This window comes from Protobothrops mucrosquamatus, unplaced genomic scaffold (genome assembly GCF_001527695.2).
Source record: "Protobothrops mucrosquamatus isolate PMUCROS unplaced genomic scaffold, P.Mucros_1.0 scaffold1360, whole genome shotgun sequence".
Classification (NCBI taxonomy): domain Eukaryota; kingdom Metazoa; phylum Chordata; class Lepidosauria; order Squamata; family Viperidae; genus Protobothrops; species Protobothrops mucrosquamatus.
In genome coordinates, this window is record NW_015387552.1 from 204,801 (window position 1) to 228,010 (window position 23,210).

General features: G+C 59.3%; 2 protein-coding genes across 2 annotated transcripts; one reads left to right on the forward strand and one right to left on the reverse strand.

The window, feature by feature from the left end:
• Window positions 1-203: 203 nt before the first annotated feature.
• Window positions 204-12,028, reverse strand: TTC31 (tetratricopeptide repeat domain 31). The gene is made up of 15 exons (XM_029285160.1): window positions 11,767-12,028; window positions 10,480-10,730; window positions 9,999-10,082; window positions 9,813-9,894; window positions 9,418-9,557; window positions 8,933-9,061; window positions 7,357-7,405; window positions 6,057-6,147; window positions 2,885-3,026; window positions 2,671-2,775; window positions 1,862-1,931; window positions 1,626-1,719; window positions 658-732; window positions 417-519; window positions 204-314 (listed from the first exon to the last, which is right to left on the reverse strand). The coding sequence occupies exons 1-15, from the start codon at window positions 12,026-12,028 to the stop codon at window positions 204-206; spliced, it is 1,788 nt and encodes a 595-aa protein (XP_029140993.1).
• Window positions 12,029-14,650: 2,622 nt separating this feature from the next.
• On the forward strand, window positions 14,651-20,877 carry CCDC142 (coiled-coil domain containing 142). Its single transcript, XM_029285161.1, has 10 exons — window positions 14,651-14,684; window positions 15,090-16,412; window positions 17,204-17,290; window positions 17,452-17,610; window positions 17,682-17,857; window positions 18,128-18,268; window positions 19,489-19,603; window positions 19,847-20,024; window positions 20,105-20,313; window positions 20,615-20,877. Exons 1-10 carry the CDS (start codon window positions 14,651-14,653, stop codon window positions 20,875-20,877), a joined length of 2,685 nt encoding a protein of 894 aa, XP_029140994.1.
• Window positions 20,878-23,210: the final 2,333 nt, after the last annotated feature.

The window sequence follows — 23,210 nt, forward strand, 5'->3', positions numbered from 1 at the left end:
CCCCGAAAGCAGACCGGGCCGGGGCAGCAGGCATCAGAGAAAGAAGGGGCGGCCACGCTTCCCCCCACCCGTTCCCTCTGGGGCTCCCTCCAAGAGCCTTCTTCTCCGCAGCAGCCGGCTCGCAGGCATGGCGAGCCCTCCTGCCGGGCCAAGACCGTCCCTGGCGAGCCTCCGTGTCCTCCGCCCTCAGCCCAGCCCGGCCCTCACGCCCAGGAGGAGAGGCAGTGGCGGGGGGCTGCCTTGGAGGGGGCCGCGGTGGCGTGTGCCGGGTGCTTCAGCTGCAGGAGGAGCTTGCATCCTTCCACTTCGGCCCCCTGGGAGAAAGACGGGAGAAACCCACGGTGAGGGAAGCGCGCTGGCAGGGACCCGATCCTGACCTCCACCTCAGGGCCAGCGAAGGGAGGAAGGAGCCGCACCTGCAGGGCCGCGTAGGCGGCTTCGGCGGCCTCTTTACGGCTATAGTTGACGAAGGCACAGGACTTGTGAGGGAGGCACCGGATGGAGTCGATGGGTCCAAACCTGCCCCAAAGAAAGTTGGTGTCACAGCACCCGAGTCTGCGCGGGAGGAGCCCCTGGCTTCCACGGGGTGCCTCCTGGTCTTCAGAAGGGGAGGGGGGACCCACAAACAACCCCCAACCCCAGAGCAGGCAGACTTACGGCTGAAAATAGCGAAGCAGAACTTGCTGGGTGATCCTGGGTGCCAGGTTTCCCACCCAGACAGCGAACCACTCCCTGCAAGGGAGCACGTGGGTCACCCCCAGGAACAGGAGACCCCTGGGCTGCTCTACCCTCACCCAATTCCAAAGGGTCTGGGGATCCATCTGACCAGCCAACCTGCTCCTGGGCGGCAGCCATCACAAGGGCAGAGCGGAGACAATACCCCCCCCCCGGGAGAAGCAGCGATGGGAGGGGCTCCCTCCGCCTCCCCCAACCCCCGTCTTTGGCGGTTTGGGAGGGGCCTTGATCCTCGGCTGGCAGCTCTGGAAGGGGTGTGCTTGGCAGGCCCCGAGTTGGTGGACCGGCGGCAGCCCTCCTGCGCTCTGGATTTGGCAGTGGTGAGCCACTCCTTGGCCACATCCTGTCTTGACTACTGCAACACTCAGCTCTGGAGCTGGGCCTGGGAGGAGGTGCAGGTGCCGAAGGATCCAGCCTGGCCTGCCCCGTGGTCTGCCCTGGGGCCTTCCTGAGCCTTGGTGCTGCAGCTCAGGGACTGCCAACCCAACCCAACCCAGGCCTGCCTCTGTGCTGTGAATCTGCCCGAGCATTGAGGCCACTCCCCCAGCTGCTGAGTTTAGGGAAGGGAGGGGGGTAGACCCAGCTGGGCAATTGAGTGAGGGTCCCCGAGCAGAAGAAATGGCCCTAAGGAGAGACGCGCCTGGGGCTGCCCTGTGAAGGGTCTACGCAGAGAGCCGGAGGAGGGAGAGGACAGCCGAGAGGTTCTGCCTGGGGGTAGATCAGCCGTTAACGTGCTTGGACCCTGGCTGAATGTTTGGCTATAATTTTGTTGTCCTAGATTCACTTTTTAAGAGTCAGTCTGTGTCTCCCCCAAGCGGAGCCTGGCCTGGCTGGGGCTGCCTCTGCTCACGTATGTCAGAACACGTAAGACGCTTCCTCCCCCTCCTCACCTGACTGGGGCCTTTGCAGCTGGAGGTGCCAGCCGGGTGGTGGCAATGGCCTGGGCACTGCTGTCTGGGCACCACTGCCTTGCTGGCTGCTTTCCTTGACCAGCAGGGAGAAAGAGAGTGACAGGTGAGGGGCAGTGACAGCTTGGTCTCTGCACACCCGCCATTGTCCACCCTGTGCCCGTTGTCGGCAAGGCTTAGCACTGACCAGGGACTGACCCAAGCCCCCCACTGCTTACCAGACAGAGGCAGCTGCGCTTCCGCAGGCAGGACGTCCCGGTCGTGGCGGGAGCAGCCTAGCCGGCTCTCCTGCAAAAGAAAGGGGACCGGGTCAGTCTCGGCCAGCAGTGCAGAAGCCCCGGCCGCATCCTTCAAGCCAGAGAGGCTCCAGTGGGGTTATGGGGGGGTGGGGGGTTATGGCTCAGTATCACAGAGGTGGTGGCAGCTGTTCTTGGATGCCATCACAATGGGATGCCACCGTCTGCATGCCAGGTGGAGCTGGCCACCCGTGCGTCATGGGCTGCGTGAACTCGGGCATGCTAGGTTGATACAGCATTGTAAGCCCAGCATGGCTTGTTTACTTTGGGCAGAGACCCAGCAATTCTGGCTTGAAGGCAGCGCAAAGTGGCTTATTCGTCAAGCCAAGGAAACGATCCCACTGACCACCTCGAGGGGACTCTGGGGGGGGCTCCGGGCGGCCCTGGCCGGGAAGGCAGGGGAGAGGCCTTGGGGGCCGGAGAGAAGGCCGGGCGTCAGAGCCACCAGCAGGCCAGCCAGCCGAGGAGGGACCAGAAGGGGGCCCCCTGAGGATGTGGGGGTGGGCAGCTCCCGCCAAGGGAACCGCTGCAGAAACAGCCGGCTCGCCCCTGGAGGCCTCCTGTCCCCCAAAGCTCCTCCTGGCCGGCTGGCCGTTTCCCTCCACAGAGGCCAAGCAAACACGTCGTCTCACGAGCTAAATGTCCGCTTGACCTGGGCAAACCACCTGCAGCAGACTGACCTGGCTTGACCCAAGAGCCGAGCTCTGAAAGGAAGCCCCCCCCCTGCTCACCAGTAAATGCTGGATCCGGCACTTCTGAAGCTGGATGGCTGCATCGCCACGGAAGCCATCGAACTGGAGGAGTTGCTGGAACATCCTTGCTGCATCCGGGTATCGCTGGGGATTGGGGAACAGGCGGGAGAGTTACCCTGTGCAGGGCGCCCGGTGCCAGACCTCCCCCAGAGCCCCCCCCTTCCGCCCGCTCTGCCCCTCTGGCCTGGAGTACCTTGAGGCCCAAGAGAGCCTTGCCCTGGCGAAAGAGGCCTCTGGGCCAGCCCGGCTGCAGGCTGAGTGCGTGCTGCGCATCCCGCAGGGCCTCCGTGTGGCTCTGCAGCCTCTCGTAGCAGAAGGAGCGGTTCCCAAAGAACCTGGGGGCGGAGGGGGGAGGAACAGAGGTCAGGCAGCGCTCTTCCTCCCAGGAAGCCCCCTCTGCGTCCACTTACCGCAGCCGGCAGCGGAATCTGCCTCACAGCCCGGCATGGAGCTCTCCAAAGCACATCCCAGGCTGAACCAGCCTCTCCCCGAGGCACCCCTGGGCACCTGGGCCTCAAGGTCGGAAGCAGAAACATGCCAAAAATGATTCTGTCCCTCTCCCTTCCAGATCACTTCAGGGCCACCTTCCAAACGCCCGGCATTGTCCCCAAAGCCTCCGAGGCCAGGGACTGGGAGAGGCCCAGTGGGGGCCCCGTGTCCGCCCTCCCCCAAGAACCCAGGTGCCAGGCTTGGGAGACCACCCAGCTACGCAATGAGGCTCACTGGGCACCTGACGCCCACCGCTCTCCCTGGCGCCCGCCTCCAGCACCGGCTTCTTGTAAAAGGAAACGAAGGGCAGCGCCAGGGCACCGATTCCTCTGGAGAAAGGAGGGCAAAACAGCGGCAAGCAGAGGATCCTCTGAGGCAGAGCACGCCCACCCATGGGCCTTTGTCCCCCTTCTTCCAGGGGGCTCAGGAGGGCGGGGCCAAAGCCAGCCTTCCTGAGGATTCGGCCCAGCTACTCTGCCCCCACAGCTGCCCCTCTGTGCTGGCGGCTTCAGAAGACAGAGCGGTTTCCCCAGGTGGCCACTGGCGCTGTGCAGCCACCTCCGATCTCCGTGCCGTCGTTTCTCCTGGACTGCCACCACCTGCCCGCCCCTCCGAGTTTCTGCCGTGCCCGGCCTGTCTCATCCGAGAGAGATCCAGCCAGCCTCTTTGTTGGTTGCCTTCAACTTTTGTGTCTCTTTCCTGTTGCTCTCTGGAGGGCGGCCGTGCGGCGTTAGGCGTCTCTGCCGCTTCAGAATCTAGCTTGCCCTTCTGGCTGTTCTGGGGCCTGCAAAATCTTGAGCCTCATCTCAGCAGAACATGAATGCCCTTCATCCCTTAGCACTTCCCTTTTTTCAGCCTGGAATATATATCGATCTTTTCCAATCCCTTGACCGCTGCATAATTGCTCACCAGCCACAACAGCATTTAACCAGATTGTGCTGCAAGATTTGAAACAGTTTGGCCGATAATTCATCAACTCCTACAGCTCGGCGGTCAGGAATATTCTCTAGGCCCATTTAGCTCCCCTTTCCAGGATGCCTGGGCAACTGGGGCTACCTGCTCAAGCACTGGGAACCCTCCTGGGGTCCATCCAGCCACCCCGAGAGCCCCAGTGTTGGCCCTGCCCGCCCTCCACTTTCCTAAGCCACCTGTGGCTTAGCGTAACGCTGACGTTGTCCTAGCGGTGCACTCGGCTTGCTGGAGGGGGTTCCCATATCCTTCTCCGGCAGATGGAAGAAACTGAGGGGAAGGCAAAAGCCCGTCACTTTATTCTCTCTTTATGACTGCCTTGAAAACAGAACAAAGGTGGGGCTGGCGAGCAGGCAGAAGGGAAACAGTACCCTGGATCCCTCTCACGTTCACGTCTTGCGCATCATCGCCCAGAGCAATCGGCAAAACTTCCCATCTTGAAAGGTTGTTTGCTCAAGCAGAGAGACGGGAGAGGAGCCAAATTAGCCCAGGCTTTCTGGCCACTACAGACCTAGGTCCAGGTGGGGAGAGGGTAAGGTCAGAGGCCCTTCAGAACAGGTGGGCTGCTCCTCCTGCACCGTCAGAAATGCTGTCCACACGAGGAGACTCCTCCTCCTCCTCCTCCTCCCCCCCACCTTGAGAACTGGGGCTGCTTTGCCAGAGGGTGGAGGAGGAGAGGGAAAACACGATGCTGCTCCTCCCTCTATCGCAGGGCTTGTGGCTAAAGGGCTCTCCCAAGGAACAGGTTGTGCTGACCGTGTCCTTCGTTCAAGGAGCTCTTTGCACGTTCACTTATCTGCCTTTCTGGACGTGGTTTCTCAACACACCAAATGCAGAGCTGCCTGGGCGCCAGGGGCCTCATTCCCTCCCTGGCTAGACCACACAAATGTCTTATTACTCTACTGAAATGCTTACAGCTCCTTTCAGTGTTTCAGCCCAGAGAGAGAGGGGGGGGGATGGAAAGAGGGAAAAATAACCTTCAGGAATTCCAGGGCTTTGGCCAAGCCTTCCCGGGTGACTCTCCTTCCCAAGGCCAGCTGACTCCGCAAGGCTCCCTTTCTGATACTGCTCCCGCTGGGCCCTCCCTTCTCCAGGGAGCCTCTCCTCAGCCCTCCCTGCACCCACACAGCACAAGCACAACATCCACCTCCTCCAGCAACTCCCTCCATTTACTAAGAGACCCGCCATTTTATAAATCTCCACCAAAATGTGAGTAGCTAAATCAGGCACGTAACAACGTGCCTTCATCAGGCAAAAAGCTTCCTACACAACACTTTCCATAGTTTGCCAAACAACCAAATCTCCGACCTCAAGACGAATTGGCCACGCCAGGCATCCCCTTCCCTGCCACCCGCTTTTTCCCATGCTTAGTTTCCCAGACAATCTCCTCCAATCGGGTCATGCGGTTCAAGGGAGATCAGGCAGGTCATTCCAGGCAGTTTTAACTGAATTGTGTTAAGGAGGACACGTATTTTTAAGAAGTAGCACAGCCGGTTTTTTTAGAAAGCGACTGGATTTCTGTCAGGAAGACTTTGCGGCCACCACCACCCTCTCACTACTCCAACCTCACTTGTACACAGGAGTAAAGTACTTGTGACGGTCTGTGGGAGGCAGGAGGAAGGCCAAGGCAACAGTCTAGAGACAGACGGGGCTTATTTGATCCATGAAGTGTTTTACACACACGTCTCCCTCGGCCTGTGCCAGACACCCACAGAAGCCAAAGCTTCTCCTTGCCCCGAGCACCACTTCTCAGGACCCAAATGCAGCCTGAACCACTGCCTGCACTGGGTGACAGAGGTAGATCAACTGGCAGAAAATGCTTGAATTCAAGTCCAGACACCCTGATTCCGTCCGGGGGCAAGGAGGACAAGGCGGCCAGGCCAGACCCTCCAACAATCCAGTCTCACCTGTACTCCTGGGGGTTCAGCTTAATAGCTTCGGTAAAGAGGAGAACGGCCTCGTGATAGCGCTCCTGCTTTGCGGTTTCATTTCCACAATCTGGAGCAGGAGAAAAGGATCAATTAAAGCAGGGAAAATGTTACCACAGAGGTAGAATCCACACCATCTACAGTAGCTGAAAGCTGGGCGGTTCCCCAAATGTCCTTGTACAACCTCCAGGGCCCTTGGGACGCTCTGCCCACAATCCTTAAGACGGGAAATGCAGGATAACCATGTCACAGTGGACACTCGATGGGAAACCTTTTGAAAAACAGGCCTCCGCATGAAATCAACCTCCCATCCAGACTGTTCCACTCTGAATAATAACCCCACCCAGGACTGACCTCCCACCCATCATTATATGCATCCCTCCAACTTACCAAAATGTCCTGCCCAGCCCTCACCCAACCTAGACCGATGCTCTGCACTCTGCAAGCCCCAGGAAGGACCTCTGGGGAGGGGCCTGTAACCCTGTGGGGCGGGGGGGGCCTGCACCCTTCCGACAAAGGCACAGTCCTCCTCCTGGGAGGGGCCGTGAAGGCCCCAAATCAAACCAAGTCCAGGAATCTGAAATCCGACCAAGTGGTTCTCCGGCTCCCCTTGAAGTGGGGCCATTATCGCCCCCGGCCATCTGGTCTCAATCTCTTGGCAGAGCTGGCCCTCACTGGCTGCCTCTGAATGGGTTCCAATTTCTGTGACTCTTCCTTACAGCTGGTGCCAAGAAGCGGCCATGACAGCCGAGCCGAAGTCTGACCAAGGCAGAATCGCTTGAGACAAGAGCTTTCTGGGACTGCGGGGATTATGCTTCTGCTGACGTGGCCTAAACCTCCCTTGTCTTCTCTGCGGCTACATTCCATGGCCGGCTCATATTCCGTCTGCCATCCGATACAGTTTCACTACTACCACTATCAAGCCGGGCCCTCTATTCCACACCCGTCTGTTTTTGTTCCTTCAGTGGAAGGTTTGTTTAAATTTCGTTTTTTAAAAAAAACTGAGCTCATTTCCCTATCCTATCTAACGAATTTTAAACTTGGTTCTCTCTTCTAGAGAATTCTCCCCCACCTCAGTCTTATGTCATCTGAAAACACGGTAAGCATTCCCTACTGCTTCAGCCTATTTAGTGAGGGACCCAGAGTCAACGTTTGCGGCACCCCAATGTCTCCAACGTGATGAGGAACTGCCAAATGAAGTAAGCGTCCTGCTCGGGCAGGCATGGAAAGGCCGGAGAACCTCAGGTTCGGTGGGAAGAAAGCGCTTCCAGCCGCTCACCTGCCAGCACCATGCTCTGCTCCACAGAGGTCAACTGGAGCTCGGGCTTCTGAAGATGGAAGAAGAAGAAGGAGGAGGAGGAGACACCTGGCTTTCCCATCCAGCCTGCCCCATGGCTAACGCGAGGGGCTGTAAGCTTCCCCGGGCTACTATTTTTATGTTATTTTTGTGGGCTGAGGTCCTTTTATTGGTTTTGTTCTGTTTCGTGAGAGCAGAGTCATGTATAGGAGAAGGCTGGCCCACAAATTTATGAAAGATAGACAGAGTAGCCCTTGAAATCACACACTTCCCCAATTCTGCTGAACAGAACTGGCAAAATAACCACAAACCCAATTCCCAATGAGTCAAATTCACGGCTGCAGATTTCATTCCCAGACTTTCCACAGGAGGCACCAAGAAAAGGAAGACTGAGTGTTTTCATGCTGGGTGGGTAGCTGAGTAGTCCGGACACATCCGGAGGCCATCAAGATTAGGAAGAATGGTTTCCAGGAGACAGGGCTAATCCACCAAATGCCCAATTTTGAAATTTAATTTTTATCTTGCCTTCCTTTATTACTTTACTCACGGCAGCCAACGGACCCAATCCTCTTCCTCCTCCTGTTTCCCCCATGACAACCACCACCGCCCTGTGAGGTGGGTTGAGCTGAGAAAGCAGGATGGGCCCAAAGTTACCCAGCCAACTTTCCTGGCTAAGGTGAGGCCAGAGCTCAGCGTCTCCCAGTTTCTAGCCTAATGTTTTGACAAGTGTTACTTCTGTCTCTACTGGGAATCAAGAAACAAATGAGGAGCTCATGAACCAGTCCTGGGGGAATAGGGGGGGGGAGCCCCCACTCCTTTAGCCCCCTGATAAACTCTGCCCACCAGCTGCAGACCTGAGTGAGGAGCGAGAGCTGGCCTTAAGGCAACACGGATCTAAAGACTCAAAAGTCTGCGTATTTGTCAGGCACAGCCAGCCTTTCCCCGATACAGTCACGGGTTTCCTTTCAAATCACGCAAGCGAAGAAAAGGGAGAAACGTTGGCTTTGTAGCAGACTGAAACCACCGACTGGCTTTGCAATGGCAGCGCAAAAGGTGAGACCGGCGACACAAGGAAGGTCATGCGAGGATCTTACAACACTGAAGGACGCAGAGAAAAGAGGAAGCAAAATGTTTTCGGGGCAGGAGAACAATCGCTCTTAGGAAAAATGACTTTTTAGATTCTTAGCTTTGGTCAAAAGGCGGCCGATCAATTTACACCCGGCCTGGGGAAGTTAGAAGCCTTTTCCCTCTTTGCCCTGTCCTACAGCCCAGAGCGTGTGAGCAGACTAGCGAGCTAATAGCAAAATCTTACAGCAACTATGGAAAGTCATTTCCTGGAAGAAGGAGTGCCAGGTACAGAAGAGAAAACGGGGTGATGGAAAAACAGACACTGATGGCTGCCAGTCAGAGATGCTCCCTGAAGGTCAGCGGGTGGGAGGGAGGGAGGCGGGAAGGGAAGGGGTCCCTGCCCTGCTTGGAGGGTGCCAGGCTGGCTCCCTTCAGAAGAGGAGGCTGGCCTGGAGAGCCCTTGGCCCGGCACAGGAACACGAGTCCTCACCTCTGCCTTTTGCTTCGTGTCTGCCTTCCTCTCCGGGGGCTTTTTCCCTCCTCTCTCCTTCCTTGGGAGCAGGGACTGGGCGTCTACCTTGCGGCGAGCTTTGGAGACAAAAGTGCTGGAGAAATCCAGCTCCTCCTGCGGGCAAGAGATGGAAAGCAGCAGCTCAGCCCCGGACAGGAGCCTCTCGGCCAGCCTCCCAAGGAACTCCCTCCCTCCCTCTGGAAGAAAAACTGAACCAGCCCCTGCCACCGTCTCCAGACCTGGGACTAACGTGGCCAAGGCCGCCTGGCTGCAGTTCTCATGGTTTTGCTCCTCCTACACTCTTGAGGCGGGGACCACACAAACAAAGAAGCCACACGGGACCAGATACCTTCCAAACCCCCCTCCCCCCAAATAATATACTTTCTGTATCAGCTGAAATCCGGAACAGATTCCCAGCCTCCTTGTGAACTTCTTTTTTCCTGTCTGCCTGGCCCCAGGCTCACCTCCTCCTCTGCCTCCTCCTCCTCCTCCTCCTCCTCCACCAAATGCCTGCTGGGGCTCCTGCCTGGGGAGGCTTCACTGAAACTCTCCTGTGAGTCGGGGGGGCCGCCATCCAAGGCCAAAGTTCCCTCATTTTGTCCAGCTGAAGATTTGTCCTATGAAGAGAGCAATAAAACCTTGAAGCATCCAGAAATTAACCTGCCACCTGGGCAAATCAGTCGGAATACCTGCGGAGCTGGAAGCCACCACGGTCCACTCAGACCTCTGTCTGAGCAAAGTGGCTGGCTGGAGGGCACGTACCACAAACCACCCTGGCAATGAGGGCGATTTCCCCATTGAGACTAGGCTCTGATTAAGGCTGAGGTCCCACCCGCCCACTGGGCAGGCCTGCCAGCGCAGCCAGGCGATTCACTCACTGCCTCACTCTTTGCCTTCAGCTCCAGGCCCCGCCTCTCCTGCCTCTTCCGGTCCTTCTGCCTCTGAGGACAAGCAGAAAGCATCACGTTTCCCAGCCACTCAGCTCCCCCCCCCTTCCAAGAGGCAAACTAGCTCCATCACCAGTGTGCCACACTGATAGGGTTACCTTCTTCTTCATCCTTCTCTTCTCCGCCTTCTTCTTGAGGCGTTCCTCCTCAGCGACTAGCAATTCCGCATTCCGCTCAGCCTCCTGGAAGAGAGCAGGGACCAGCCTCCTCACCCACCAAGCCGCCCTCATGCCCCACTGCCGTCTCCCAGGAGCAGCTGAACAAGAAGCAAATGGAAAGGGTCAAGGGCTACCCCTGGCCGTTGACTGGCACCAAGGATAGTGTGCCGGCAAGTAAGCAGCACCACCACAGAAAGAAACAAAATCTAACTTCATTAACGAGAAACCGGTACAATGAATGGGATTCTTTCTTAAGTAGGCCACAATGTTTCACACTTTAAAAATGTTGATTCAGCAGCAGTTTCTGGAAACCTCTGGGAAGTCATGCTGGCCTTGTTTAGATCAACAGCTATCAGGGAATGGGCTAAATCAGACCTGGGAGCTTCCAAAGGTGAAGTGGGTCAAATAAGCATTGACTCACCTCAGCTGTAAGTTGCTGTTTCTGGGGCAAAGCCAAGCCCAAAACAGCAACGTCCAGATTGCTGCTTCGGGGAGGGAGAGAGGCAGAAGGCGGGCAAAGAAAGGCCCTCCGAAAACCACAGAACGTGGTGTAACGATTATGTGGAACGTCATCATTGTCACTGCTCTCTTCTGCGTCCTCACTGCTGTCTTCCCAGGTCTCGTACCCGGCGGAGTTAATCACACAATACCAGCAGGGCTCTTGATTCAAATCTGAAAGGGAACCACAAGAGGCTTGAGTAAGCAAGACAGAAACCCACCTGACTGAAGCTTTGAAGCAATCCTCAGCCCATCCAGGAATGTGGATCTGACCTTGGGACAGGGAAGGCGGGCGCAAGCATTAGAGACCCGCCCAGTCCCACGAAGGTGGAAAGCCTGAGAAAGAAAGTCAGTCAAAATAGTCCTGCCTTTCTTTGGTTTAATGCAGGGGTCCTCAACCTTGGCAACTTTAAGACTTGTGGACTTCAACTCCCAGAATTCCTCAGCCAGCAAACCAGGACCCCTGGTTTAGTGGACTATGGGAGGCAGAAACCCAGGGGGCTTCAGGATTCTCTATTTTTTTCCCTACAACTGTAAGGAGCATTCCTGGAGTCCCTGCAGTTTGTTTCTTGACCTTGAAGGGCAGGCATCCACCCTGGCTGGCTGCAGGAGCACCCAAGGCCTCCTTCATCAAGTTGAAGGCAAACGCAGAAACGGCAACAAGAACGCCCTCTTGTTACTTTGGGTTGCTGAAACTAGCCAGGCAATTCCCAAAACCGGACAGTCAAACATCGTTCTTGGCTCCTATATGCTGGGATCGTCTGAAGGCATTTGCTGCTACCAAAGGCACCAGGGTTACCTCCCCTCCCCTCCGCCCAGGATCATCCAAGTTATTCTTTGGCTTGTTTCTCCACTTTCCCCGGCTCTAAAGCCCGGGGCGACAGTCTTAGCCTGCTGCCCCCCCCCCGACCTCACCCAGCAGGGAGGATCCAAACGGAACTTGTTTCTATCCCGTCTTTGCTTTCGTACCGAACTCCAGGCCTCCCTCCCTCCGCCCGTTCCCCCCCCCAGGACGGCAACCCTGCGAGGCGGGCCGGGCGGAGGGCCGGCCCGAAGACCCCCCCAGCCGCCTCCCTTGACCTCCGCCCCCTGCCCAGAGGCCCCGCTGCCCGGTCGCTGCGCTTCTCGGCCGGGCCCTTCCCGCAAACCCGCCGCCTCCTCCAGCAAACGCCCCGCGGACGCCCCTTGCGCCCCCCCCCCGGCCGCTCACAGGGGCACCGCTCGCCCCGCCGCTCCCGCTCCCAGTGCCGGACATAGGCGGCGATTCTTTCCTTCACGTCCTCCTCCTCCTCCTCCTCTTCTTCCCAGAACGGGAGCCGCTGCATGATCCCGCCGAGGAGGGCAGCGACGAGCGTCAGCGCGGAGCCTCTCGAGGGTCCCTCTGGCGGAGAGGAGCGGCGAGGGCAGCGGCGGCCCTTCCTCCGGAAGCGGAACCCGCGGTCTCCTTCCGGCAGGCAGCGAGGAGTCGCCATTTTGGTGCGGCCGCCTGGAGAACGCACGGGCGCATGCGCAAAGAGCGCCTCCCGGGGAGGGGGAGGGATGGCCGGGCCGTGGGCGGGTGGGGGGTCCGGGGTGGGAGGTCGGACAAAGCCGGAGGGTCGAGCCTGTGAGGAGCACAGAAGTTTAAAAATAAAACGGTTTCAACTGATTGACAATAAAAAGGATTAGTCGAGACAAACTGCACGTAGTCACTAGATTCCCGGAAGCCTGGCTATAAGATACACTTAAAAAGACAAAAGGGGGAAGTTCGAAACAATGTAACCGCTTTCTGGGGTTTGCTTTTGGTTTGGAGTTTCCCCCCTTTTTTTGTAAATGATATATTTCAATCATTATAGAGTTGGAAGGGACCTTGGAGGTCTTCTAGTCCAACCCCTTGCTCAAGCAGGAGACCTTATACCATTTCGGACAAGTGGCTGTCCACTCTTCCTGAAAGAAAGCCTCCAGTGATGGAACTCCCACAACTTCTGGAGGCAACTGGTTCCACTGGTTAATTGCCCTTTCCTGCTTCTCCTTAATTCCAGGTTGCTCCTCCTTGATTCCGTTGTTTCTTGTCTTTTGTTTCTTTGAAGCGTATGCTTCATTGGAGCAGAAGATTGGATGCAAAAAAGTGCTGAGACTGCTTGGACTGACTGCATCTCTTTTAACCCTTAAGTCATTTCAAATGTTTATCTGTCCAGGAAGTTAATATCCTGCTTTGTTGTTTCTCACTGGACTGAAAAATGCTGAGAGAATAAAAATGGTTGATCATTGAAAATTACTTTGTTATTGTGCAGATCACATCATTTACCATGTTTCTCACTGTCTGCTTCCTGCAGCTGGAGGGAGTGCCTGGCTCAACCTCTGGTGGGACTGGTGGGACTGAAACTCAGGCTCTTCCGTTTCTAGCCTGGTGCCTTAACCATTACACCAAACTGCCTCCGTGTGTTTTAGCAGATGACTGTATGTTCTGTATGTTCTGAGTTCTCTTCCCCTACATTTCGCACATTTATATTACAATGGGACTAACACCTTGTTAATTACACCACTCCAATCGTCTGTTGAGTCTGAGAGTGTATAGTCCTAACGTACATAATATTAAAACAACATTTCCATAGAAACATAGTACAATATTCCCACGCTGAGCAATCATAAAAACCACTATAATTGTAGTAATCTACAATGAGAGCGGAATTAATGCTAAGCTCAAATTGGCACAGGGAAGGATGAAAATCAAATCAAATACAATGAAATAACTGAGCCAGGTAACCCAATGAAGAGCAAAAGTCATTAGGAGCAATTATGCTGCTGGGAAAGGACTTGGGGGGGGGGGAGAGCATCCTCTTCCCCAGCCTCTACATTAAAGCCAGCCTCAGGGAAACCAGGTGGTCCTTTCCTGCCATCTGGCAAGGAGCCCCCCCCTGTGGTTCCCTTCACACCAAGCCAGAGCTCTGGGCGGGCATCTGTTGCTTGTGGAGGTGCTCTCAGCTGGGTGCCCTTCAAGGCCCAGGGAGACGCTGGATTCCAAGAGGGTTTTCAGATTGGGCTTCTGCTGAAATTGATGGGAGTATGAGGGGGGATTGGGGCCTTTGCCTAATTTAAACTATTTTCTGGGTCTGCAGAGCAAACTGGATCATACACGCAATAGGTGGAGAGGTTACTGAACACATTCTGCCACAAACAGAAAAAACAAGGGACCCAAGTTGGTGGAATGAGCTGTGGTATCTGCCTGAGAGGCTCCTGCTCAGATCCTTGACCTTGTGCCTCAACTGCAGGAACAATTGTAGTTTGCCCCTGATGCGCTGTGCGATTTTGCACCATATTTGGGGCCATGATCCAGCACAGGCAGGGTACGAGAGCCTACTGCTCTGGCAGCGGTGGGGAAGGGATCTGCCGCTCAGCCCGGTCCACCTCACAGGGTGGTTGTTGGAGGGGAAACAGGAGGAAGCAGCAGCATGCGTGGAAAAATAAGCGGCTTAAAGATCGAGCATGGTAACTGGGGCGCTTGCGTGAATTGGGGCAGGAGAGGCTTCTGAAGGTGGGGCTGCTACTTTCAACGAGGCGCGGGGTGTGTGTGGAAGTGTTCGCACCGCCCCTCCCACTTCTGCACCCCGGCTGGACTTCCGCCTGGCCTCAGCCTGCCCAGCCCCGCGACTTCAGCTTGAAATTTTCTGCTCAGGGCGCGAGGCGGAATAATAAAAGGCTACAAGGCGCAGAAACCAGGCAACCTCCGGGAAAAGCAGCCCTGCAGAAGCCGGCCCGCCAGGCGAGGGGGCTCCTCACCCGCCCTAACCCCGGGCCCCGGACGCCCCAGCCACAGATCCGGGGACGCCTCCCGCGGGCTCCCGGCTGAGCTCCGCGCTGCCCGGGTCCCCGGCTGGCCCAGCCCGGCCACGTGACTGCCGCCCGCCCCGCCCCGCCCCTCGCGCCGAACCGCCTGGCAACGGCGCTCCCGGCGAAGCGTCGCGGCTCCCGGCGCTGCGGGCTCCGGCCGAAGGAGCGGCGGGAGGGGGCGGGCGCCTTGCAGCTCCCCGAGGCGCCCCGCGCGTCCTCATGTCCCGCGTCCTCCCTACCGCCCCTCTCTCTCCGGTGCCCCCCGCGGAAGAGGACGCCGGGCTATGGAGCATCGCGGGCAGCGGCACCCCGAGCCTGGTAGGTCGAGCGGGCTGCGCCCGGTCCCGCTGGCTCTGACGCCGGGCAGAAGCCTCCGGGTGGAGCGCGGCGGGGACTCAACGGGCGCTCCCCTCCCCAGCGCGGGTTGTCCTGGCCGCCTCTTGGGGCTCTGCTGGGAGGGCAACGGAGCCGGGGCTGCTCTCCTTGGGGCCCCCCCTTTTCTCTCCAGCTAGACTTTCCCCTCGTTCCCCCGCCAGGAAGGCAGGGGGGGGGGCTTGTCCGGGAGGCCATCGCTGCAGAAGCTGAGTGGGGGGCACCGGACCTCGGTCGGAGCATCAACAGCTGGGGAGGCAGGAGGGTGTGGGGGTCTTTAAAGCAGCTGTTTTGTGGGGGGAGGGGAAGAAACCCAGGAGGGGCTGTAAGCATCCCTTGTTGTCCCCACAGGGTCAGGATTGTGGGCAGAGATCGCCAGGCCCCTCCCCGAAGCAGAAGAGCCTTTACCCGCCCACCTGCATCCCAGCCAGCGCCAGCTGCTTCTGGCCCAACCTGGCAGCGCAGCTGAGGAGGAGGAGGTGCCCGTCGGCCTGGCCCACCTGGCCCAAGCGGACGCCTACCTGGGGATGAGCCGCTGCCTGTGCACACCAGGCTTCCTCGGCAGCTGTGGGTGCCCGGCAGCCACAGACCCGGCCAGGGGGACTTTCTCCTACTGGGCCGGGGGGAGCGGGGTGGCCCATCAGCGCAAGACACTGAACGGCCTGTTGCAGCAGCAGCATTGCTTGCGCCTGGCTCGCCACTACTGCCGGCGCCTTAAAGCGGCTTCTGACTTTGTGTACCGCTTGATGGAAGTCGAGTGTTGTTTCCTGACACCGGCCGGCCGGCAGAGCTCTGACGGGGGTCGCCTGCTGCGGGGACTCTGCCAGGAGCTGCGGGTGCACACCTCCCACTGGGACTGCCTGCAGTGCCACATGCGGCAGGACCCCTGGCTGAGGCCTCTGCTGCTTCGGCAGCCTGAGGCGGTGCAGCGCATGAAGGAGTCCCTCTGGCTGCTGGCCCTGCAGGCGCTCTGCCTGCTGGACAGATGCTTGCAGGCCCTGCTGCAGCACGGGGCCCCCAGCCCCTACCCTCTACTCTCGGAGGCCTTCCAGGGCCTGGAGAGCTACAACCAGGGGCTGAGCGATTGGGGCCTGCAAGGGGCCAAGCCGGGGCCTGGGGCTGCAGGGCAACAGGGGCTGCAGGCCTTCTCTGTGGAGAGGGTGCTGGACATCTTGGCTGCCGAAAGAGGACGCCTGGCCGGTGAGAGACTGTCTCTGCTGCTCCCGTGGCAGCCGGCAGGGACCGGCGATGCGGGGCCCACAGCTGCTGGCACTTCCGGGGCAGTCGAGGGCCTCCCTGCACACCTGCAGGCCTTGTGCCAAGAGGAGGAACAGGCGGTCATGGCGCTGCTGCCAGAACTGCTTGCGTCCACTGGCGGCCTGGGACATCGCCTCCTGCACCGGCCCAAGTGGGACCAGCCCCAGGGAGCCCCTGAGGCAGCTCAGGACCCGGCCCTGGCCCCTGCCCCACTGCCTAGCTGGAAGTCTTCTGATTGGCTGGATGCCTCCTTCGCCGAAGCGGCTGCCATGCTCTGCGCTGAATACCGACCCCTCTTCTGGAGAGCAGCGTCCTCCTCCTGGGCACGCCAGCTGGAGCTCCGAGCTCACCGGGCTCAGCTTCAGAGGGGAGCTGGGGCTGCCCTGGGCCAGCAAGTGACCGACGCCCTGGTGGAGGGTAGGCCAGGCCCAGGGGAGGGGCAGGGATGAGTGCTGGGAGCTGGCCTGGTCTGGGGCAGATGCAGGCAGCTCCAGAGGTTTCACCGGGGCATCGGCTTCAGCGGGCCCTGGCTCTGCCCGTCTGAGGTCTGCCCTGGCCAGGTGAAGGCTGGACCCTCAAGAACTCAGACAAGCTAAGAAATCTAGTGTGGGCAGCAGCGTTCCCATTTTCTAGAGAGATTTGTTTCTTGCCAGTGGAATATTTCCTGGGCTTTGTTCTGTTTAGTGGATTTTGGCCTTGCTCAGCAGGGGACACTCAAAACTTTGCCCAGCATGTGTGTTGCCATCTTGGCCTGAATGAGTGTGACTGGAGGGAGCGTGGCTCATTCTCTGCCTGTTTCCCCCCCCCCCCCATTGGGTTGTTTCCATTTTGGGTGTGGGGGTGGAGCCCTTTTCCAAGCACATTCTCTGCCTGGAGTTCCTGTTTTGCAAGTGGCAGGGGTTCCTTTCACAGAGGGGACTGTGACCTTGTGGACGCATTGTGTGTGTTGACATCCACGCAGCCCCTTTTGTGTGTACTTCGTGGTGTTGCAAGCAGCTATGCACAAGGTGGAGTTTGCGTAGCTATACATGTTGATCATTTTGACGAACGCTTTAGATTTTGGGAGACCTTCCACTTCAACCCCCCCCATGCCAGGGAATGTTGCACAGGAGGGGCCCACCTGCCTGCCCTCCCGCCTGCCCCACGAAGCTCTGGCCTTTGCCTCCCACAAGACTGAAACTGCCGGGAATGTCTGTTTTTGCTTCCAGCTTGCTTGCCTGCAGAGGCTGCAGAGGAACTGAAGGACGTGGCGCTTTGCCTGCTGAGGCGTGATGCCCTCTGGCAATGGGACGCAGGTAGGGTCCTCGTGGGGGAGGAGTCGGGAGGGGGGCTGTGGGCAGCCTGGGTTGTGATGGCTCAGGACAGGCCAATTCCCATCCTGTTTGCCAGCCCTCAGGGTTACTGGTGCTGGGAGAATTTGGGCCCCACAACTGCATTCGGACCCCTCTCTGCCCAGGATTCTGCCACGCTCTGGGCACCAGCCTTGCAGACAGATGCTTGCCCAAGCCCAGGACTGTGGCCTGCAGCCAGACAGGGCGGGTTTTGCAGAGCCTCTTCCTGCTCCTGGCCTTCAGCGTGAGATGCCTGGACATCCGGCTCTTCCAGGGTGGCCCAGGTGGGTCCTTCAGCTTGTTCTTCGCCTGGGTGTCGGGGGAGGCAGTCAGGGAGGGCTCCTTGCCAGCTGAGCCAGTTTCTCTTCCACAGGGCAGCGCCTGGTCCCTGCCAGCCTCCACCTGCACCTGCTTTCCCTCGTGGTGGCCACCTGCCATGCCTCTTCCTACTGGACCGTGAGCAAAGCCTACCAGTACTTGGCCTCCTGGTCCCTCGGCCAGTTCCTTCTTGTGACCCAGGGGGATCTTCAGGTAAGCGGCTGAACCGGAGCCCTCCTGGCCTGGAGCCGATAGGAGAAGCAGGCCTCAGTTTCCCTCGGTTGTGTTGTGTTCAATGGAGCCGGAAGGAAAAGCCTCCTGGAACCCCCCATTCCGCAGAGAGGGGTTGTCGATGGGCCTCGCCATGCAAGCCTCCCTGAAAGACGGGAGGGGGGTTCCAGTGGTTGAGATGAGAGGACCGCCTGGGAGCCCCAAAGGACGCCCCTTTTCGTAACCTGCAAGGACAAAAGCTCCTTCTTGCAGCTGCTGAAAACGGAAGCCAGGAAGATGCTGGGGCTGGTGAGCAGGGCCTTCCCGGAGGACAGAGGGAAGCAGAGCCCTTTGGCCTCTCACCGGGAGCGGGAGATGAGCCTGCAAGTCCACTCGGCAGCCACCGGCATCCAAGTAAGCTGGAGGGAGGAGCCTGTGGCCCAGGAAGGTTGTTGGAGAAGCCTACTGGGGATAATGAGGAGCCCAACAAGGTCAGGAGATGCTGCCAGTTGTGCAGGAACCCTGGTCCTGGCAGGCCCACAAGGGTGCCTGAAGGTCGGCTCTGGTCTCCACCGCTTGAAATCTCAGCTGTTTTGGCGGAGGCAGAAACTCCCTTGTCGCTTCCCTCATCTGCTCCCCTTGCCTCATCGGGGCTGCAGAGGGGCAGTGCCGCCCATCAGGGTCTGCCTCCCTTAGTTATTTGTGGGCGAAGGGCCTCCAGGGATGATGAGAACCTCAGAAGAGCCCTTAGCCTGACTGCCTCCTTGGTGCCTCTAGTCGGGCAGCTTGCAGGGGCGGGGGGGGAGGTCAACTGAAGGCCCCGGAGAAGCGAGCAGGCCTTGACTGGAGGAGGAGAGTCCCCTTCCGCTCCTGGCAGCCAGGGTCCTTAACCTCGTAATTCATGGCGTAGTTACCAGTACTCTTGGGCCTGGTGTGCTCCTGTGTCCCCGTTTGCTCCCCGTTTGCTCCCGTCAGCAGCTCCCAGGTGACGCTTGGCTGGCCAAACTCTGGCTTGGAATTCCTGAGGAGGATCCGGTCAAAGAATCTGGTTCTAGAAAAGTAATAAGGGCAGTTAAAGGGGCTAGAAACCAGATCTTGGAATGAGAAGAACGCGGAAGAGCTCTTCAGAAACTGACAGAAGGTCCCAGAAATTGTTCACAATTGTTCTCAGCCGCCCCTAGGAGCAGAATAAGGAAGTGTGGATTTGTTTGCAGTATTTAATTTCCGAACCTCGCTTTCTACAACTCCAGGCGGTGCACATCTTCCTTCTTCCTGTGGGGTAGAAAGGGGGACTGGCCCAAAGTCGTCAGATGGCTTGAGCTGGCAGTGTCCCAAATTGTGGGCTGCAAGGAGGTCGGTTCCAGTTTAACGTTACAAAAGACGTTCCGACCGATCAAGGCAATTTCATGGCAGAGATGGGGGGGTGTCCCTCGACTGGGTGGGCTCAGGCAGAGGCTGGGCAGTTGAGTTTGTTTCCTGTGCTGGGCAAAGGGGGGGGCTCTAGGCCTCAGTGATGTTTTGAGCCTAGAGGAGGAGGAGGAGGAGGCAAAAAGGGCACGGGGGTGCTGGGGGTGGGCCAGGTGAGGGGCGTGAGGCCGTCCAGGGCTGTGCATCCCACCCTCTCTCGCCCACAGCTTTTTGCAAGTGGTGTGCTGGAGTTGCTTTGTTTGGACTGCAGACGGGTCTCAGCGGAGGTCTTCAGACAGTCCATGCCACTTGGCAAATACTGGCGTCTGGCCCTCCTGGCAGGTACGTGTGCAGGGAAGGAGGCGGAGGACCAGGGTTGTCTTTGCAAGGCTGGGCCGTGGCGGTTCGTTCAGGCTGGCCAAGCCTGTTCCTCCAATCGGCAGGAGGCTTTGCACATCCTGGCACACGCCCTTCTCCTTCAAGCAGCCTGCGGGGGATTTGCAGACCATCCCGGGGGAGGGGGCAGGGGCTGGGGAGGCAGGCAGCCTCTGACTGTGTCTGCCCTCGCCCATCCTGCCCTTGCAGAGCCGCCCTCTGCTGCCAGCGAGTATGCCCAGGCCGCAGCCCAAGCCGTCCTGGCTCCAGTCTTGCAAGGCACCCGGTGGCTGTCCCAGGACTCCCAGGCCCTGGTCCTCAGCCAGGTCACGACTGCCTTCCTGGAAGTCTGGATGGAGCACATCCTGGCCCAGAAGATCAGGTTCAGGTGAGCTGGCCTGTCGGAGGGGCCTCGGCTGGGTTGGCTGGTCTGGCCGGCAGGCACCCTTTGCCCACTGACCCTTTCAGCCTCCAGGGAGCCCTGCAGCTAAAGCGGGACTTCGATCTGGTGCGGGAAGCCCTGCAGCTGGAGGACTACGAGCTGCCAGCAGAGGTGAAGCAGTTGGTTTTCTCCCTTCGGGTCTTCCAGCAAACGGACAACGCCATTGCCTGCCTCCTCCAGCAGCCCAGCAAGGGCGCCTTGTCCTCGTGCAGCTGGGATGCCCTGCAGAAGTGCTGTGAGTGCCGCCTGGGGGGGGGGGGGAGGCAGAGCGGCAGGAGGGTGGTGGGTACCCTGCCCTCTCAACCGCGTGGCCCCGTGGAAGGGGGGGCCCTTGACTGGCTAGAATGGAGGGACCAAGGGCCAGGATTTTGACGTGGCATGGCTGGGAAAGAGCCTCCTTTGCGGGGGACCAGGGGCCCCAGTGCAAGGACTCTCGGTGCCCACCAGGGCTCTCGCTGTGGCTGGCTCTCTGGCTTGGTGGCCTTTGTCCTGCTCCCTCTGAGGTGAGTCCCCCCCCCCCTCCTCCTCCGCTCCAGGCTCACGTGATGGGATGCGGTCCTGGCACGGCAGCCCAGGCAGCCTGAGCAACCTGGAGCACCTGGAAGGGCTGCCCGTCCGTGCTGGAGCTGGGCCAGAGAGCTGGTCAGCTGACTTGCTGAGCCGTGCCCCAGGAGGTGGCACAAGCTCTGAGACCTACCTGAGCCTGGCACAGCAGGAGTGGTTGGCACTGCGGCTGCATGGGGCCCGCCGCTGGAGGATGCCCGCCCTCTCCTGCATGAACCACCCTTCGGAGCCTTGAGCAGCAGCCCTGGATCCAGCTGGGCTGCGGCCCTGATCTCTGCCCGCCCTGTATGAAACAGCCCTCCCTCCTTCGGGACGTCTGCATTGATGGGCCTTCCAGCCCCCTTTCGTGGGCTGCAACAGGGCCCCTGGCAATTTGAAACCCCTGATTTTGGTGTAGGAGTAAATCCATAAGAAGCAGCCTCTTGCTTTGACTCGGAGCGATTCCTCGCCCTGGCTGGGCATTCTGCAGGGCGAGGGAGGCTCGGCTGGGCCATAGCGAAGGATGGGGACAACCGATCTGGCTCCCGGGCCTTCTGCTTGAAAAAGCATGGAGCCAGGTTAAGGGCTGGTCCTGCAGGACCCCCTCCCTCTCGGTTCTGATGCCCCCTTCCCCTTGGGGGTCACCTGGGACCGGGGTGCTAGTAAACGCAATTGGGGTATTTCTTGGGGTGTTTGGGAGAGAAGGGGGGGAGGAGGCCTGCGCAGGTGATGCAAAGGCCTGTCCACCCCCCCCCGCCTGCCCAGCTGGCCTTGCAAGAGACTCACAGACGCTGTGGCCTTGGTCCCTGCTTTGGCTTCCCTGAGGCCAGGTTTGCTCTCCTCAGGCAGGACCTGAAGGTGCACCATTCGTCCCCAACCCTCAAAATCCTTTTCCTCTTTGACCCACCTGCCTCTGGCCGTCCAACCTCTGGGCCTTAACAAAAGTTGTTGCCTCTCTGACACCCTAAAGCTCCTGGTGGTCGCTGCTCTTCCTGAAGGTCTTGGCCGCAGTTTGCCTCTACGCTGTCCCTGGGCTGCCAGAGGAGGGGAACCGAGCCGGGTGCCAGCCCAGGCAGGTGTCCCGATTATTAGGGGGACTTGGGGAAGCCCCTTCCTGGCTCAATGGCTTCAGCGGCTGGTTGCCACAGATACATTTGGAGGTCTCAGCCAGGGAGAAGCGGATTATTGATTTCCACATTCATCTCATGTGAAAGTTGAAAGGATAAAATCAAAGAAATAAAATAAAGGATATTATATACTTGCAGGTCGCAAGGCGGTTTGTTCTANGCTGATGGGAGAGTTGATCCAGCAAGACGGAACGTGACAGGTTGCCCCTTTCAGTCCATGGGACACTACCTTGGCCTGTGCCCCCCCCCCCGTCCCCATAAAGGCCAAGGGCTCCGGGGGCGCTATTCCTGACCTGCACAACCTTAGAGCACCAGGCTTTCTAATTTTAAGGAAAAGAAAAACTGCCAAAAACGTATTTGGAATTTGAAGAAAAAAGGCTTTTAATACAGTAGCTTCTAGCGTGAGGTCCCTGTCTCTGCCCCCCCCCCCCGAAGAGGTTCGCCCCAAATCCAACAGTTCCTGGCAGCTTTTGCCCCAGTTCCCTTTGGGACAAACGGGAGGGGAGCAGAGGCTCCAGCAGAGGCTGGAGGAGCCCGCAAAGAGAGGGGAGACGATGCGGCGGCTCCGCTTTCCCGACCGCCCCGGAGACAGAGGCTGCCGTGTGGGGGGGGGGACGCTGGGGGTCTCGAGCGCTGCCCACGAGGCTTGAACCCGGGGCCGGCTGGGAGGCTCCGGGAGTGGAGTCCACCCATTCCAAAGGTGCTTTTTTCCCCTTCGAAAGGCAACTGGACTTTGCTTTCCGGTTGAAGAACTGAAGAAGCTTCTTGGGTGGGAAGCGAAACGTCCTCAAGGAAAAAAACAAGGAAATCCCGCTGAAGGGGGAAAAAAAAAAGCACCTTTGGGACCACCGCGACCCGCAGGACGGAGCCTCTCGGGGGGCGCCCAGCCCGGAGCGGGAGCCCGTTTCAGCGCCGGCGCCGCAGCCAGCGCGAGCGACCCTCTCGGGCCGGAAGGGAGCCGGCGGAGCAGCAGCTCGGGGCCGGGGCCGAGGAGCCACCAGACTAGCGAGCGCGGCTTCCCGGGGCCTCCGCGGGAAAGCGCCACGCTGGCCGGACTACGGGTTCCGGCAGCCTGGGCGTCCTCGGCCCCGCCTCTTCCGGGGGCACTTCCGGCGTGGAGGTGGCGGCGGCGGGCGGCGACGACGGCTGACTGGGCGGCCTCCCTCGCGCGCCTCATGTCAGCCTCGGCCCTCCCGGCCGGCTCGGGCGAGCTGCTGCGGGGCGACCGCGGCCCCTTCCCTCCGCCGGCAAGTACCGCCGCCGTCCCGCGCCCCCTCCGTGCGGGGGCGGCTCCCGGAGGCGGCGCTGCCATTGGCCGCCCTCCCCTCCCTCCCCTCCCCCCGCTTCCCCGGGCGCGGAGCCAGGCCGGAGCCCCGCGGGCGCCTCTGGGAGGCTGCCGCCCCCGTCCCGCTCCGTCCCGCCAGGGGCAGCCCGGAGGCCCCGATTCCTCTCTGGGCGGGGA

Coding starts and splice junctions, on each gene's coding strand:
- TTC31 (XM_029285160.1), bottom strand. CDS start 12,028: ATGGCGACTCCTCGCTGCCTGCCGGAAGGAGACCGCGGGTTCCGCTTC. Junction 7,406..8,932: donor ACACGAAGCAAAAGGCAGAG/GTGAGGACTCGT, acceptor TTCCATCTTCAG/AAGCCCGAGCTCCAGTTGAC. Junction 6,148..7,356: donor GCAGAGCATGGTGCTGGCAG/GTGAGCGGCTGG, acceptor CTCCTGCTCCAG/ATTGTGGAAATGAAACCGCA.
- CCDC142 (XM_029285161.1), top strand. CDS start 14,651: ATGGAGCATCGCGGGCAGCGGCACCCCGAGCCTG. Junction 14,685..15,089: donor GCAGCGGCACCCCGAGCCTG/GTAGGTCGAGCG, acceptor TTGTCCCCACAG/GGTCAGGATTGTGGGCAGAG. Junction 16,413..17,203: donor GACCGACGCCCTGGTGGAGG/GTAGGCCAGGCC, acceptor TTTTGCTTCCAG/CTTGCTTGCCTGCAGAGGCT.